The 18,665-nt window shown below is 42.4% G+C and overlaps 1 protein-coding gene and 1 long non-coding RNA gene across 7 annotated transcripts in view; one reads left to right on the plus strand and one right to left on the minus strand.

Annotated features, from left to right (window-relative positions):
- The window catches only part of LOC310845410, a 722,498-nt gene that overhangs the window by 695,992 nt on the left and 7,841 nt on the right, over window positions 1-18,665 (plus strand). For all 4 annotated transcript variants that reach the window (XR_014564670.1, XR_014564671.1, XR_014564672.1 and 1 more), the window contains one exon: window positions 3,367-3,617. This is a non-coding gene — a long non-coding RNA (uncharacterized lncRNA). The remainder of the gene's footprint in view (window positions 1-3,366; window positions 3,618-18,665) is intronic.
- CTNNA3 (catenin alpha 3) overlaps window positions 1-18,665 on the minus strand; it is a 540,285-nt gene that overhangs the window by 27,956 nt on the left and 493,664 nt on the right. For all 3 annotated transcript variants that reach the window (XR_014564644.1, XM_083740309.1, XM_083740310.1), the window contains one exon: window positions 13,874-14,055. Coding sequence is in view for 2 of the 3 variants with exons in the window: in XM_083740309.1 (XP_083596435.1) it covers window positions 13,874-14,055 (182 nt within the window). In the remaining variant the exon portion in view is untranslated. The remainder of the gene's footprint in view (window positions 1-13,873; window positions 14,056-18,665) is intronic.

Below are 18,665 nucleotides of genomic sequence, written 5' to 3' on the forward strand. Positions count from 1 at the left end.
TGTTACTCAGTTAAACATTCAATTTGGTGAATTTAACAACAATTTAAGTAACACGTCATCATAATGCTGGGAATTTCCCTGGTGTTTCTAACAACTCTCAGCACCCTTAACAAACTACAGTTCCCAGGAATCTTTGGAGGAAGACATGGCTGTTTAACGTGCTGTAAACCTTTGTGCAGATGGAGGAGCCTTTATGAAAAAGGTGTCATCCCACCTTTTATTTAACCTGTTGGGTTGTTATTGTTGTTTAAGCCTTAGGATAGCTGGCTGCACTTCACTTCCCACAGCTAACTGTATAGAATTCAAAAATTAAAATTAATTGTTCCTGTGAGAAGGAGGAAGAGAACTGTTCCTGTGAGGAAAGCCCTTCCCTCCCTCTTGTCTGAAAATACTGAGCTCAACTTAGCTGCCTCAGAAGCGTGTAGGCAAGGGCAGTTTCAGTTTCATTAGGCATGCAAAAATGCCAGGGAGCGCTCTCTGCTCCACTTTGCTCAACTTCATTTGAGATATTGTGTTAACGAAAGCAAAATAGAAAGCAAACAAAATTAAGTTTTAATATTGTATCATAGCTGTCTGCCCTGAGGCTGAGATTCAAAGCTACATAGCAATTTAAAGCCAGAGGGGGCTGGGTAGAAGGAGAAGCGCACTGATTGGCCCCATGCTGGCCAAGTGACATTGCAAATCCATCAGGCAAGAGTGTGACTCACACAGAGAAGCCAGGCCACAGGGCTTTGTTGGAGGATGCCACAACTCGGCCAATACGCAGTCAGGAGAACTTGGGTGCGGTGGGGAAACAATTACTAAACGGGACTGTTGCTCTGAGCTCATGTCTGCTGCTATTTCTAGGTTGTTTCCTCCAGGGTTTGCTTCCCAAATCATAATCCTCATGTTCTAAATCTTGTCTCTTTATTTTACTCCTCCTCACTTTTACCTGCTTATGCTTTTATTTTGATCACATTTACTTCTGCTCTGCAGCTACTAGTAATCTCCCTGTCTCAGTCTGTTTGTGGATAATTCTACCCCAAATTACCGTATTTTTCGCTCTATAACACGCACCTGACCATAACACGCACATTGTTTTTAGAGGAGGAAAACAAGGGAAAAAACATTCTGAATGAAACAGTGGATGTATCATTTTTGGGCTTCATGCTGTGGCCACAGACATGTGATCTGATGATGAATTTGGGGTGACCCAATGCCAAAATCCTGAGAATTCCTGTGGATCCATGCTTTGTAACCACGTTTTTGCACCATTGCAGCCCCAGGCAGCAGTGGGTGCGTGATTTTTTTGGTGCAGGCTGTAGCCATGGACATGCTATGTGATCTGATGGTGAATTTGGGGTGACCCAATGCAAAGATCCTGAGAATCCGTGTGGATCCATGCTTTTTAACCACGTTTTTGCACCATTGCAGCCCCAGGCAACAGTGGGTGCGTGATTTTTTTGGTGCAGGCTGTAGCCATGGACATGCTATGTGATCTGATGGTGAATTTGGGGTGACCCAATGCAAGGATCCTGAGAATCCCTGTGGATCCATGCTTTTTAACCACATTTTTGCACCATTGCAGCCCCAGGCAACAGTGGGTGCGTGATTTTTTTGGTGCAGGCTGTAGCCATGGACATGCTATGTGATCTGATGGTGAATTTGGGGTGACCCAATGCAAAGATCCTGAGGATCCATGTGGATCCATGCTTTTTAACCACATTTTTGCACCATTGCAGCCCCAGGCAACAGTGGGTGCGTGATTTTGGGGGGGCAGGCTGTAGCCATGGACATGCTGTGTGATCTGATGGTGAATTTGGGGTGACCCAATGCAAAGATCCTGAGGATCCATGTGGATCCATGCTTTTTAACCACGTTTTTGCACCATTGCAGCCCCAGGCAACAGTGGGTGCGTGATTTTGGGGGGGCAGGCTGTAGCCATGGACATGCTATGTGATCTGATGGTGAATTTGGGGTGACCCAATGCAAAGATCCTGAGGATCTATGCTTTGTAACCACATTTTAAGTGGGGAGGGAAGGAAAAACACAGAAGGGACAAGGAGCAGAAGAGGGGTGTGCAGAGAAGCAGCTGGCTAAGAATGCAGGAGAGGGGTAGGGAGGAAAGGAAGGCAAAAGTTTTCCCCCACCCAAGCCAGCCAGCCATCTCTCTCTCTCTCTCTCTCTCTCTCTCTCTCTATATATATATATATATATATATCTCTCCCTCCCTCCCTCCCTCCCTCCCTCCCTAGCTCCCTCCCCCCCTCTCTCTCCCTCCCCCCCTCTCCCTCCCCCTCCCCCCTCTCTCTCTCTCCCTTCCCCCCTCTCTCTCCCTCTCCCCCAGCAGCACCGGAGCTTGCCTGGAGGGGAGGGGCTTTCCCTGCTCTTTGTTCCGTTTCAGCAAACACAGCAACGAAACAGAGAAGGGTGGGCAGTAAGACCCTGAGGCAGAATGCAGGAAACAGCCGCTTCCTCTTTTCAGGTTTCGCTTCTCCGTGCAGCGTGCAGCCCCGCGATTTGATTTTTGCTTGATTTTTCGGCTCCAGGGACCACACATTTGCTCTATAACACGCACAGACATTTCCCCTTCCTTTTTAGGAGAAAAAATCTGCGTGTTATAGAGGGAAAAATATGGTATTTCCCCTTTCCAAGCTGCTGGGGTTAGCCTTCTTCTGTTGGGGTTCCCCTAGGTTCCCTATGAGTTGGAGTAAGTGGCACTTCTAAAAGGGGGAGCACTGGTGCGCTTTCCGACATAACTTCTCTTTCTACTCCCACATCCTGCTCCTCAGTGTGTGCTGCCTCTCTCAGTAACCATCTTCCTTACTTATTTCTCTTGCTCTTACCCTGTTCCCAACCCTAACCCTGCGGAAAGCCATCTAATTAGACTTTAATTTGATTTTGATCTGTTTTTAGGAGGTAATTTAATTATTGTTTGATTTTATACCAATGTTATATACATTGGTACCTCGGGTTACATATGCTTCAGGTTACATACACTTCAGGTTACAGACTCCACTAACCAAGAAAAGTACCTCAGGTTAAGAACTTTGCTTCAGGATGAGAACAGATATCGTGCTCCGGCGGCAGCGGGAGGCCCCATTAGCTAAAGTGGTGCTTCAGGTTAAGAACAGTTTCAGGTTAAGAACAGACCTCCGGAACGAATTAAGTACTTAATCCGAGGTACCACTGTACCCGATGTTAGCCGCCCTGAGCCAGACTTCGGCCGGGGAGGGCGATATATAAATAAAAGCTGTTGTTGTTGTTGTTGTTGTTGTTGGTCTTATCCTTCATGAGTACTAAATAATAATAATAATAATATCAATATCTATGCTCTACCTCCACTATTGGAGGCAGTATGCACTCAGCTTTGACTTCTTCCCACAGGCATTTGGCTGGTCACTGAGGACATTTGCTCTTGTGTTGATGATGCCTGCTTGAAGGGGAGGAACTGGCCATAGTGACCTAATGCTGATGTCGCCCACCTGAATGGGAGAGAAACTGGCTAGCATGCCCCTTGCCCCATCCATCTGAAGGAGAGAGAGAGAGAGAAAACTGCTTTTCATGCCAACATATTGCCAGTCAGAAAGGTACCTTTGTGCCCTGGACCATACTTTTACTATCCCAGCCTCACAAATGCAAGTATAATTTATATTGTTATTTATTGTTATTATATTCCACCATCCCTCCAAGGAGCTCAGTGCAGCACATGTAATCTTTCCCCTCCCATTTTGTTTCCTCACAACAACCCTGTGAGGTAGGTTAACCTGAGGCAGTGGCTGGCCCAAATCCTGGCAGTGACCTGCATGGCTGAGTGGGGATTTGACCCCTGGTTTCTCAGGTTTCAGAGCTTTAAATGTATGGCGTGGCTTTAACTAAAGTGTTGTGGTTGCTCATTTTAGTTGTGAAGCTCTTCATAGCTTCCTGGCCTTGCCACATTTCTCCTGCTTTTAAAGTTAAGCCTTCTAGCTCTCTGCAGCCTCCTAGCACCACATTTTCTGGAATGCTCATGGGTGCAAGAGTGCATCGTAAAAGCTTTATCCAACCCTCATTAATTGCCAAATAAAGCTGGGGGGGAGGAGTACCAGCTCTACTGAAAAATACAGAAAGTGATTATTATCTTCAATTGTGATACTGCAGGGGGTGTGAATATTGTAAGTGGGTTGCTGAGTTCTGAACTTAATCTTTTTGGCTTTTAAGATCATTTTGTGGCTTTTCAACGTAAAACCCAGTATCAAAACTGCTTGTGCAATTTGTAAGAGACTTGGATATATGCTGCTACGTTTATTTATTTAGAATTAGATTTAATCCTTTGCATGCAAGTAAATTCTCTCTCTCAGCTGTCAAACTCAGCTCTAATAATAAGTTGGCTAAAGGAATGACAAGCCCAATCTGTTCAGCAAGAATTACAAAATTCTTTCCTGTGGTCTCTAGTCAGCCACAGAAAAATAAGATTATGTGAATCAGCTTCTAGTGTCATAGAGGCACAAACAAACCCTGACATGGTATGTTGATGTGTTTTGCAAATAATGCTAAAATAACATCAGCAGTGAAATAATGTCAGTAAAGATAGATACCTATGAAGCATAATTTTGCTAGAATAGAGCAAAAACACCCTATGATCAAGTAAGTCATCTACTCCTGTATTGAAAGAATATCCAACAGGTGACTTTCTACCTTCTTTTTAATAGCTAAGAGCACAAGTCAGCCCAGCACTTTGAAGTCCCACATATTTTAATGAGATAATTTAAATTCTACTCTTTAAACCACTCGGATTGAAATCTGGGGGCCTTAATGGTGCACAGCTTTGGGCTGAATAATAACTTACACTAGTTTCAATACTGCACACTCTACCTACCTACCTACCTACCTACCTATTTATCTAATTATAAGAAACAACTATCATGTACAACCAATGTATACAGCCAACAAGAACACTAGTTTTCCTCTTTCCTTTTGCTTTAGGGAGGGGGGAGTGCAGGTTTTGCAAGCTACAGCTTCACTTTAATCAGCAGTTACCCTCTGGTGCCCATCATTGTTTCTGCTAATAATGCACCCTTGGAACAACACTAATTCTAAGATTGCACTGTGATTATTGCCATTGGTGCTAATAGCACCTGCTGGATCGTCAGTTTTATACTTTGAAACAGGGATGGGGAACATGTGGTCCCCGTGATGTTGTGATCCCACATCATCTCGAGGGCCATGGATTCCCAGGCCATATTATCAAACTAGAGTTTTTTTAGGAAAGGAAAAGTCACAGTTGGTCCTGGTAACCCTTCATGGCTGAAAGCACCTGAGGTTGGGGTTTTGTTTTGTTTTTTACCTACGTACCAAATTGGCCAGATTTTCATCCTCCCACTTAACTACACCAATATCTAATGAAAAGACAATCTAAACCAGGACAAATAACTAATATATGGGAGATAAAGGGGAACAAGAAAAGCATTAGAAAAATAAATTTTGCTGTTCATAAGGCAGCTGATTTCATTTATAAGTAAAATATATTAAGACTTTTAGTTATTTAACAGATTAACCCACCTTTCCACCACTTAGATTTTCAAGATGGCTAACAAACAGTTCCTTTCCGTCTTGGGGGATGGACTTCCACATCTACTCCTTCTCCTCTAGAACAAATCAAAGGACTCCCTCACCTTACCCCCATGAGAGCTCTCCACCCTAGTTGAAGGACACAACAGATAATAGGAGGAGATCAGGACAGCTCCCATCACACAGCTTTTTCTCAGGCAGCTGCCACAATGGCAGTGAGAATCTTAATTGGTTATAGTATTCCAGTCCCCCAAATACTTTTATTATGATCTTGCATCTGAAGGCAGCCCTGTATCGAAAAATTTTCCATGTCTGATCTTTCACAATTTTTTAATGTGCTGTAAGCTGCCCAGAGTAGCTGGGGAAACCCAGCCAGATGGGTGGGGAATAAATAACCAAAATTATTATTATTATTATTCAGTCCTTTCCTCTAATCTCAAGTTCTCAAACTTTCTTGAGCCCACTTCTCATGTTCTCCTGGTAATGTGGGGTTGGACAAGGATTGCAGAAATTGCCTACTTGCACAGCTAGCTGATTCTAAGAAGTGCCACCTGCAAGTTTAGGTGAATCTTAAGCATCCCAGGGAGTTCACACCACCTTCAAACTCCTAAATTTAGATATTTAATCCCTGGTGTTCAGTACATTGGTTCAAGCCAGTAAGGTGGCAGTAAGATGTTAACTGCATGTGATGTAACTTGAACCTGAGTAGAACCATACATGGAACTCGCTTAAAAGTTTTTTTGAAGTCTAAAGTCTTTTGCCCACTTACCTGGGAGTAAACCCCATTGAACTCAGTTGGACTTGTTTCTGGGTAGATAGGTTTGTTGTTAAAACAATGTAGACTTCCTGCAAACCTGAGTTCTCCTTGTTTACTAAACAACTTACTCACTTTGGGTAAGTTGACTAAATAAGCTAAACTCATTTCCAAGGGTGTGGATACCAACTACAGCATATAGGCATAAATCTGTTCTGAAAGAGCAAGTTCAGTTTAGAACTGAGCTCAAAGACTTGGAAGATTCAGGAAAAGATTATGCAACTCAGATGATTTTTGCAACCCAAACAAAAAAGCACAATTTGGCTGAGTGTCAGAATTATGTTTAAGCTCCCCTGCAAGAACAAGTTCCAAAACTTCCTAAAATACTTCCCTCGTTCATAAATCCACAGTTAGCAACTGAAATGGAACAAAATAAAAACAAATAAATTGCAGGATAGGTAATGTAATTAACCGCACAGTGAAGGAGTCGCGTGAATTTGCATTTGATATGTTCTTGGAACATCTGTTATGCAATAGTGACAGGTGTTTATTAATATGGATGTCTAATCACATTTCTAGGTCGCTAATGCCTCAGTAACTCATCTTTCGTATATCTTTCATTATACATTACAATCACTTATCAAAATATTTTACATTTATCTTTTGCACATGACTACTTCTGACCTATCAGGAAAATGTGTTTCTTTTGAAGGTTAATGCACTGTTTTAATTTAATCATTTGCTATGACAAAATTTAATAATATAGATAAAGGGTATCATACATTAGTTCTGTTTGTGTCCATAGATCCCAGCGGCTAGAGGGGTTTCCTATGCTCAATGATCAATATTCTTTTCTGCATTGTGGTGTAGTAGTTAGAATTGTAGGCTAGGAGCTGGGATAACGGGTTTCAAATCTTCACTTGACCATGAAGCTCACTGTGTGGGTGACCTAGGATCACCCACCTAATCTTGTCATAAGGAGGCAGAGAACCATGTACGTTACCTTGAACTCCTTGGAAGAAAGGTGGGGTATAGATGGGTTTTTTAAAAAGTTAACTTTACTACTTGTGACCCATCAAGTTTAGGCATTATTGTGGGATTCTAGGTGCTTGATAAATTCCACCCCTGCCCCCAATCTCTGCCTTGGGGCAAAGGCCTACTGATTCTCTGGCAGGCAGCAATCTGGTGGGCTGTGTTTAGCTTTGTGTATGACAACAAGTTGTGCAGGCAGGCTTGGTTCAGAATATAAATAATAGACGATGCTATTTGGTATGCAAAAAAAATCAATTTAAAATAAATGTACTGTATCTGAAACAAAATATGCCAGAATTCATTTAGTGGAACTACATACAGATGGCCTCCCTGTCCTTAATAAATTATCAGGGCACAGATCCAAAGAAGTGATTTGCGCGGACAGCCTGTGCCTTGTATCATGCCGCAGTTCCCATAGCCAAAGAGGTTGGCTGCTTTTTAAAATTAACCAACTGCTTATCTCTCCAGCTGTGGAAACCACTCTTTGTGGCTCTGTACATTTTAATTCAAAACCCTCATTCTCTTTAGCTTTACTCCTCCGTTACGTTCTGGGACTTTATGGCAAACCCCATTGAAAAAGTAGTAAGTTCACCCTTGCTATGCTCTTTAGAACCTTGGAAGGAAGGTCATCTTGACATCTCTGTGTAGGACAGAGTGCTGGTTATATCTACCTCTTACTCTGATGCCCTGTCAAATAACTCTGACCCCATGCACTGGCACTAGGGATCCTGCTGCAATATGACACAATGGAGCCAGAGCACTGCAAAAAGCATTTGATGCTTCTCTTTGGGAATTCAAATATATTTTCAATCATCCAGACCTTTTCAGGGAAAGGCAGACCCCAGAGAGTGAATATACACACCAATGTCATCGTATTCAATTGTCTCCTTCAATTCATATGTGCTTTTTAATTTTAAATCATTACTTTTTAAATAAAATAAATGTTAGAATTTAGATCTAAAATCTTTTGAGAAAAAAAATCTAACAAGTCATGAGGTGGTGGAAGACTTTGTCCAAATGGTTATACTATAGGGTCAACTCCCAACTATAATTCACTGCATCTATTTCCAGTGTTTAAAGGTAAAGGTAAAGGTACCCCTGCCCGTACGGGCCAGTCTTGACAGACTCTGGGGTTGTGCGCCCATCTCACTTAAGAGGCCAGGGGCCAGCGCTGTCCGGAGACACTTCCGGGTCACGTGGCCAGCGTGACAAACTGCATCTGGTGAGCCAGCGCAGCACACGGAAACGCCGTTTACCTTCCCGCCAGTAAGCGGTCCCTATTTATCTACTTGCACCTGGGGGTGCTTTCGAACTGCTAGGTTGGCAGGCGCTGGGACCGAGCAACGGGAGCGCATCCCGCCGCGGGGATTCGAACCACCGACCTTTCAATCGGCAAGCCCTAGGCGCTGAGGCTTTAACCCACAACGCCACCCGCGTCCCTATTTCCAGTGTTTAGCTACTGCTAAACATTGTGCAAAAATGCAACTCCCATTAGCCAGTGGCAAGGAATAATGGGAGTTGTAATTCAGCAAACATCTGGAGGGCCAAAAATTATCCACTGGTGCATAAGGGGATTCCAAGAATGACAGAAGTAACCCCCCCCCCCAAAAAAAAACCCACCCACAATCCTACTACACAGCAGCATTCCACAGCAGCAATCAAACATTTTGTTGCAGGTCAGTAGTTCAAAAAGATAAGATATACAGAAGTTATATTTCTTAAGTCAGGTAGTACTACTACTATTAAACTGATACACATTAAATCTAGCAGACACAGGGATCTGGAGCAATGTAGAGAACACAGTTTTTTGTATTAGGTATAGTTGGAGGAGGGGGGAAATTGCCCAACAGTTCCTGTCCACTCATTATTTCTACTTCTATTTACACATGAAAATGTTTATTCCCACTAGGATTAGAACACAGATGTTGTAAGTGACCAGTTTAAATAGCCAGCAATCATTTAGATGATGTCTGGACCATTCAATATGATGAAATGTAAAGGCAAGATAGACACAAAACATTTTCTGTCCCTGTGAGAAACAATCAACCAAACAACTGCCTCGTGAAAAGGTCACACATTCCCCATTTTGTTTTATAGGAACAATGTTGTAATGGACAGCTGCTCTAGGGCCACCTAGGCAGAAGACTTCAATCAAATAAAAAGAGACTTTAGAGCCACTAAATTAAGAAGGAATGGGTTTCTGTTGTTGGAACACTGTTCTCCACTAACACTATCAAAATAACTCAGCCAGCGTCTCTCAAGTGAGGGAAACTATCTGCCTATTGTATCCCCCAGCAGCCTTATAAAAACAACAACAATGCTCATCAAGATAACAGTCCATTATCAGGATAATCTCACCCATGATGTACAATAGCAAGGGCGAATCTGTAGTCTTCCAGCTCGCATCAGCACCAGCAAAATCTAGAAAATCACAGGTTCCCCATCCCTGTTGTAGAGAGCATTTTTAGATTAAATTTCCTCCCCACTTTCCTTTCCCCTCAGCTCTGTTTGAAATTATGTTTAATACTCAGCTAAGGTAGAACTGATGTATTTCCCAAAGAGGCAAAAGCACTGGTTATGGGAATAGGTAAATATATTAAAAAGATAAGCAAATTTAGGAAGTAAGCTACTTTGAAAACACTTGGGCATACTGTAATCATGCATAGGTTTGTACTGTTAAACATAGCCTTGCCTAGCATTAAAAATGAAAGAACTACAAGAAATGAGAGAGAAATGTAGGCACTGATTGTATTGTTAATTGGCTACTCTCTTTTCTTGTACTTGATTCATCTGTAGGACATCAAACATCTCCTGACAACACCTGAAATCCCTAGTGGCATAATTTTGTTTGGAAGCTAAGGTCAAACCAGTATATTTACATAAGTGAACCTAAGCAAATTGACATTCTTAATCCTGTTTATCATTATGCAAACCAAATAAGCCATTGTTCTATTTACTTGTTTACTTTGCTTTGTACATAACATTTATTTCAATTATGCATGTTAAACTGAGATCATGAATAGAAATAGAAAGTAGGAAACTAGGTTAGGGTGTCCCCATACCAGCTTAGCAGGTTTGTGGTTGGACATCAGATGTTTCACCAACAATACCTGTTTCAATTCATGAAAGATTTAACACGAGGTTAGGATACTTTCAAGAATGGAGAACCAGGGGTTTAATTTAATACCACAATTAGACCCATCTTCAAACATATGAAGAACAAACAGAATGCAATATAGATCTCTTCCATTTCACTTTATCCAGAGGAGAACCTACCTGAATAGGTTAGAACAGAATCAAAGGTGAAACAGAGAACGAACTGTTTTTGAAACATTAATAATAAAGAAAGAGGGAGGGATAGCTCTTCGCAAATATTTATAAAATAGTAGTGCAGCAAAACAAATGCAATTCCTCTGCAATGTAAAAAGGACAGGCAAAGGATGTCCAACAAGAAATTCCAGAATAAGTTTGCCAATTAGAATAATAAAATCATAGAATTGTATTAGTTGGAAGAGACCCTGAGAGTCATCTAGTCCAAGACCCTGCAAGCCAGGGTACATTCTGAGCTTTGGCCTGCCTGACCTTCCTACAACTGTAGGCTACTTCGTGATTTCTACTTTGTTCCATTTCTTACACATTCCCTTCTTTCTTCTCAGCTCATCTATATGCTCCTTATGCAGGCACACCGTTTTTCTTAGGTGCCTCTCACTCTTCTTTCTTTCTTGTTAGAATTGTCTGCATTTGTGCATTCAGTATTTCACCTTTAATAAACTCCCGTCCATCTCAGACTCCCTTCTCTTTGGTTATTTCTGACAAAGGGACCTCACCCAGTAGTTCTGGTAAGTTTCATTTCTGAAATCAGTCTTCTTAAAGTCTAGAGTGCAGGCGCGACTGTACTTAATTTTACCGTGCCTGTGTATAATGAAATCCCAAGAGGACGTGATCTCTTCCTCCCAAAATTCCCTGTACTTCCACTTTATAGATTAGTTTCTCCTTGTAGGTGAGGACCAGGTCCAAGAAAGATTACCCCCTTGTTGCTTCTTCCACATTCTGCGAAATGAGGAAGGCAATTGAGGAATTTGTTGGACCTTACATTCTTGCCGAGTGTGTGTCCCAACAGATAATCAGGGTAATTTAAGTCCCCTCTGAATACTTGCAGCACTCAGATTGGGGTGGTGTACAACAGTATAAAGGCTTGTTTCAACTATATTTTTAAATTCCCCAATAGCCATGCAGGTTATAGCTCCACGGGGGAAGACTGTGACTTCTTTGTTTTGGTTTATAGCTCTAAAAAAAAAATTATCCAAGTATACAAAGTGTGCATTAAACTAATGCATTTTCTCAATCCTGTGTGATCCAGATGGTACCTCCACTAGGAAATTCTCTTCTTGCTCCATTTCATACCTGCTGCTTTTGGAATTCCACTCTTCAGGACTGCAGCCCCCAACACTACTCTACCATCTGCCTTCACCATTGACATGATTGTACACTTTTAACAAATATGCTTCTGTTTATTTTCCTGAGAATAATCCATATGGCTTATGCAGAATAAAGTGAACAAGCTTTTATTTTCTTGGTCCAGCTTACTTATGAAAGTCTTGATTGTAAATTCACAATTTAAATGAACAGTATATTACTAAGTTAATTGCACAATTCTCATTGACATCAATGGAACTTTTTAACCAGTTTAGCTGGATCTGACCTCTTATGTCCAACTAAAAGATTATATTTACATATTTCTCCATTGATTGGGAGTACTTGATTGGGAGTCCTTGTTGTAAGGACCTGTTAATATGGATCAGAGAGAGCAGGTAGTAAAAGTTTTTGCAAGGCATTTGTTTAATCCTATGTATGCGAGGCAAGGAGGGACGTGGGTGGCACTGTGATCTAAATCACTGAGCCTAGGGCCTGCCGATCGGAAGGTCGCGGTTCAAATCCCACAACTGGGTGAGCTCCCATTGCTTGGTCCCTGCTCCTGCCCACTTAGCAGTTCAAAATCACATCAAAGTGCAATTAGACAAATAGGTACCGCTCCGGCGGGAAGGTAAATGGTGTTTCCGTGCACTGCTCTAGTTTCGCCAGAAGTGGCTTAGTCATGCTGGCCACATGACCCGGAAAAACTGTCAGCGGACAAACGTCAGCTCCCTCGGCCAGTAAACCGAGGTGAGCGCCGCAACCCCAGAGTTGTTCATGACCAGACTTAATGGTCGGGGTCCTTTACCTTTTTTATGAAAGGCCAATGAAAGTCAGTGTTTGCTTAGTAAAATGAACAGTGGCTGTGAACTGCACTCCATTTCATTTCTAAGTCTGCCTTAGTTACAGTTACAGGTATCAGAACCAGTAGTAGGGAGATTCAAAGCCTTCCTGTGCGAAAGGATTTTTGAGGAAGCATCCTGTTACTATTGTTTTAAAGTGCAAATTTCAAAATATAATGGCAGATAAGGGTGGGATTTTGTTTGTTTTAAACAAGAGCTTATTTTAAGTTTGCACGATAGAAGAACTGAGATGTTATACCACAACAAGGATACCACTTTTCAAACAAAGCAGAACAGACCGTAACATCTTAAAAATCTTGTTTGTTTGGAAATTCTCTTGGCACAGTGGTCCCCCTGCTTTTGAGAATAGTCTCGTTTGAGTGACACAGGAGGCTGCATTAGGAAGGGGGTCATGAAAGCCCTTATATATATGGAAGAGCTCCCATTTATTTCCATAAAAGCCATATCTACAACATTTCTGCCAACATGTATGTTTATCAGCCTAGCCAAACATAATGTTTCACAATACTGTATATTACTTTTTTAGTTTTCTTTAGGTCTTTAACTAATCTTTTTTATCCAAAAGTTGATTAAATGGTAATAAAATGCCTGCAAAGGTGTAGTTTGCTAAAACAGATACTGGATGCACTCTGACCAGTAGACCCAACCCTGATAGCATTATGGAAAATTCCAGTATTTCAGACATAAGTACAGAAACACAACTGCATTACACCACCAATTTAAATTCCTATAACATTCCCAGAGAACACTGGGAATTGTTATCTAGGAGGGATCCCTGGATCTACTCCCTCTCCATATCATCATATCCATGATTCTTTGATGAAGCTGTGACATTTAAAGTAGTAAAACCATGTAAATTTCTAGCACAGATAGGCCCAAAGTTCACAATGAAGAACAAATGCTGTACACATTCAAGAGCTTTCCTGTTTTTATCTGAGTAATTTCATAACCACAGGACTTCAATCCCATTAGGTCACTTTACTGTTTAACAGTGCTAAAAGGATCAACGAGAGAAAATAACCTCAAGTAAAATCAAAGGAAAACAAAAAGGACAAAGATAAACATCACTTTTTCTCCCCTAAGGCAAGCACAGTATGATGGTTTAAACGGCTTGGCATTTCAGTATTTCACACTGAATACTTCAATTTTCAGTTTTATTAGTTGTGACACTCACTTGTCATCTGTCATTATAAACTCTTTTGTGTTTTCCACTCTGAACGTGACAATTGCTTCTAGCTCTATGTATGCATGTATGTATGTATTTTAAATCCTGCATAATTACCTTGTGAAGTCTGTCATCTCCATCATAATCACACACATCCGTTTAGCCAGAACGATGATGTCATTGCTGGTATCATCCCATATTTCAATCTCTGCATCAAGTTTACTCTTGACTTTCTTAAAGTCAGCCACTTGCTCAGCTATCTTTTCTTTCTCTGCCTCTGGCAACTGAGTCATCTTTGCCTGCAAGGTAAGATAATTTGATTTGCAAAACATCTGCCTTTGTCAGAGGGTGTCCTTCTTTTGTGGATGCAAATGGACATTAACAAATGACTGCTCTGAATAAGATGTCATTTTGAAACAACAGCTGAGATCTGATGCCTGCATCTTTGGGCTATGTATTTGTCCAAGGATTGGCTGGTCCTGCACTGGATACTTAGAAAAGTCAAAACTGCGCCACTGTGTGTTCTGTGCACCGATTGTAATAAATAAACACGTCACACCCAGACACCCAGGGTCCCTTTTAGTGGGACAGGCCTCTTCACCCTTTTAGTAGCACTTTCCTCTTCACCAAAGGAATTAATAGCAACTATTTACCTATATAGTGGGACGTGGATAGCGCTGAGGGTTAAACCACAGAGCCTAGGACTTGCCGATCAGAAAGTCAGCGGTTCGAATCCCCGCGACGAGGTGAGCTCCCGTTGCTCGGTCCCTGCTCCTGCCAACCTAGCAGTTCAAAAGCACATCAAAGTGCAAGTAGATAAATAGGTACCGCTCCGGCGGGAAGGTATACGGCGTTTCCGTGCGCTGCTCTGGTTCACCAGAAGTGGCTTAGTCACGCTGGCCACATGACCCGGAAGCTGTACGCCATCTCCCTCGGCCAATAAAGCGAGATGAGCGCCCCAACCCCAGAGTCAGTCACAATTGGACCTAATGGTCAAGGGTCCCTTTACCTATTTACCTATATAAGGGATGCAGGTGGCGCTGTGGTCTAAACCACAGAGCCTAGGGCTTGCTGATCAGAAGGTTGGCGGTTTGAATCCCACAACTGGGTGAGCTCCCATTACTCAGTCCCTGCTCCTGCCAACCTAGCAGTTCAAAAGCACACCAAAGTGCAATTCGATAAATAGGTACCGCTCCGGCGGGATGGTAAACGGTGTTTCCGTGCGCTGCTCTGGTTTGCCAGAAGCGGCTTTGTCATGCTGGCCACATGACCCAGAAGCTGTCTGCAGACAAACGCCGGCTCCCTCGGCCAGTAAAGCAAGATGAGCGTGCAACCCCAGAGTTGTCCCTTCACCTTTACCTTTATTTACCTATATAGAAGGAAGTAAAGAGATGTCCTCAGGGCAAATCATCACAGTGGGGCAGAAATATCCCTGATGAAAGGCAAGTGTTGTGGATTGATACTGGGGAATGTATCAGTTGCAAAAGTGGGTACTACTCTTTGGTATCACAACAATTTAAAATTACTGATATTGTCATACTCACTGTGATCCAAGCATATTCTTCATTTAAATATGTTCATATATTACTGTATTGTGTAGTTTGGGCCATTTGTTTTGACTCCACCATCTTACCCAGGATAACTCATTATTAACCTGTTTGTATACATATTATATAGTACAAATACATGTATATTGACAGCTTAATACAAATGGAGGATAAAGTACCAGGTATTTTATTTTGGGGTGGGTGGGTGGATGTGTTTTGTGGTGTGCTCCCCATCCCTTCAATGTGAAAGGCTCATCATACAATCCTTCTAGAATAGACAAGGGGATGATTAGCTGAATACTCCTGTGCGGCCTCAGGCTTGGATGGGCCCTCTGCTTACTACTTTCTGTGGGTTACCTGCCAGCACAGACCACCCCTTGCTGTCATTTGGGCCCACTGTCTGTAGTGGTATTCCTAGAGCTGCTGCCAACCACTTCCTCCTCCTCGGGACTAGCAGGATTAGCTAGAAACAGTGGCACTGTAATTGCTGGAAAGGATTCAAGCAGCTGCCATGCCCCATAATGCAATGCCTGACAGTGGGCATTCCTTGCATTGTGGGGCATACAATATCACAACCATATGGGTATTTTTCAGACAATCACAGCACCTCTGCCACCACCCAGAGGAGGTGGAGACTGGTGGTGAGTTTTCAGCAGGCAAAGCATCATCCCCCAAGAGCCCTACGCGGCACCTGGACCCCAGTTGTTTCCCAAGCATACCCAAGTGCTGACACCAGGCCTGGGTGCAGCAGTGACTAGATTAGATCCACAATCTCTGCAGTAACTGACAAGCAGGATTACCTGAATTCAGATGCACTTTAAGCATATCACTTCTATAAAGAAAAAAAAAATCAGTTTCTCTCCCAAAGGCATGAAATACGGATAAACTGTTTAGTCATTTTCAATGCCCATGTTCTATTCTTTCTTCTACTTACATGCTTTAATTTCCAGGAATTGTCTAGAAGCGTGTATTTAGTGTTCGTTTTAATGATGGCCAGCCTCTTTCCAGCTGTCAATGATTATGCCATCTGCCTTGCCAAAAGGAGCTCTGAATAAATGCTTGAGAAGAGGAGAAACTGCTCTGGTATTGGAATAGAAATCTGCTAATCTGTGGTTATCTATATCTGTAGATTTATATTCCTAAACTAATCTGACATGCTTAGAAAAATGTATTTACAGATTTATATAACCATTCACTTGGTCACCACAAGGAACATTTTTTAAAAACTAAAGAGAACAAAAAGAAATGTGTAAGAATAGCACAACTGAAAACAACCCTTTTCCTACTGTGCTTGTCATTTTCAGAATGAGAGGACAGCTTATGTGGATTGAAACAGAAAACACGTTTAGACTGAACTGTGACTAAATTCTAGTTACATTGGATAAATTATTTTAAACCTTACAGATCGTGGAGAAGTGAATATAGCCTCCCTTCAGTTTTAGAATTCCATCCAACTGCATGAGAAAATATTGATTACCCCATACATTGGGGGACCTTTATAGGGTTCTTGATCTTTCCTGGCACTACAAGGTAGTGAAACATTCCAAATCTTAACAGAGGACATATTTAGAAGCAAGTTTCTCTAGGTCATTCATTCTATCTTCCTTAGTAGCACAGAGCCATGCTGCTCATAAATCATACAGAATAATCAGCCTGTAGGCATGGATCTCTGTGGGAATATTCTCTGATGGCTAAGGACTTTTCATATTTAAGGGGAACAATATTTAAAAGTATTCAGCTGAAACAGAAACCAAAGCTGACTCATGGCTGCATTCAACTAAATTTTAAAATTCAAACCAGAAATGCAGTTCTCTATCTTACTTTACAGGCTTGAAAGGCTCCTCCTCCTCTTTTCCTTGCTGCATTTTAATAATGAAAAATGCATGATGTAATAATATTGTGTTGCTAGTGTCCCTGCCTCTACAGCAGTTTGCTGTTTGCTTACGGCCAGAGAAACTTAAGTCACATAGAAATAGCCTCCTGATACTGTCTCAGACCACTTGTCCATCTTGTGCAATATTATCTTCGCTGATTGATTGTAGCTCTCCAGCATTTGAGACAGGAGACTTTCCCCAGTTCCGCCTGGAGATGCCAGGACCTAAAACTGGGACTTTCTGCATCGAAAGCATCTGCTGTACTACTCAATCACGTTTGCTGTGCTCCCAATCAATGACATGTTTTGCATTACTAAATGATACCAGGTAGTGCCACTGTTTAAAGCAAAAGCCATGGATTCTGGTGTGACACACATCAACAAGTAAGTACAGTGGTACCTCGGGTTACAAACACCTCAGGTTACAAACACTTTGGGTTACAGACACCGCTAACCCAGAAGTAGTACCTCGGGTTAAGAACTTTGCCTCAGGATGAGAACAGAAATCATGTGGCAGCAGCAGCAGAAGGCCCCATTAGCTAAAGTGGTACCTCAGGTTAAGAAAGGTTTCAGGTTAAGAACGGACCTCCAAAACGAATTAAGTTTGTAACCAGAGGTACCACTCTATTATAATAGGTGAAGTGGGGGTATATTCCACAGGAAAGCGAAGGGAAACAGATCGTTCTTCACTTAACTTGGGGTGTTGCACTTGTGTGGATCTCTCACATATTGGGGTAGGTGGCAGTAAAGGTAAAGGGACCCCTGACCATTAGGTCCAGTCGTGGCCGACTCTGGGGTTGCAGCGCTCATCTTTCTTTATTGGCCAAGGGAGCTGGCGTAGAGCTTCCGGGTCATGTGGCCAGCATGACTAAGCCGCTTCTGGCGAACCAGAGCAGTGCACGGAAATGCCATTTACCTTCCCGCCGAAGTGGTACCTATTTATCTACTAGCACTTTTGATGTGCTTTCGAACTGCTGGGTTAGCAGGAGCAGGGACTGAGCAACAGGAGCTCACCCCATTGCGGGGATTCGAACCGCCAATCTTCTGATCGGCAAGCCCTAGGCTCTGTGGTTTAACCCACAGCGCCACCCGCGTTCCCAGTGGCAGTAGGTAAAGCAATAGATATCAGCTTCATAAACTGCCACAAAGAAAGTGGGTGTGTTACAATAAATAGCAATGGCTAAATAGAGCTATAATGGCCAACCTGTCTTTTTCAGGTAGGTTGTTACCCTGCACTGTGGTATCAACACAGTTGCCAGTCTCTCTCCTTCCGGTAGGTGGCATCAGGAGGAGGTCACAATGGCCAACTACTACAGCATAATGGAAGAGCAAAGCTCTCTTCTGATATTATCAGCAACACTAAGGGTCTCTCTGCCTGAAGGAGACAAGTTGGCCATTCTGGTGAACTTATGATGCCACCTGCCTGAAGATGAGTGCTGGCCATTGTGACCACCTTCTGATGCCACTTGCCTGAAGGAGTGAGGCTGAA

Source organism: Podarcis gaigeae (genome assembly GCF_964106915.1).
Source record: "Podarcis gaigeae genome assembly, chromosome: 5".
In the NCBI taxonomy this organism is placed as follows: Eukaryota; Metazoa; Chordata; class Lepidosauria; order Squamata; family Lacertidae; genus Podarcis; species Podarcis gaigeae.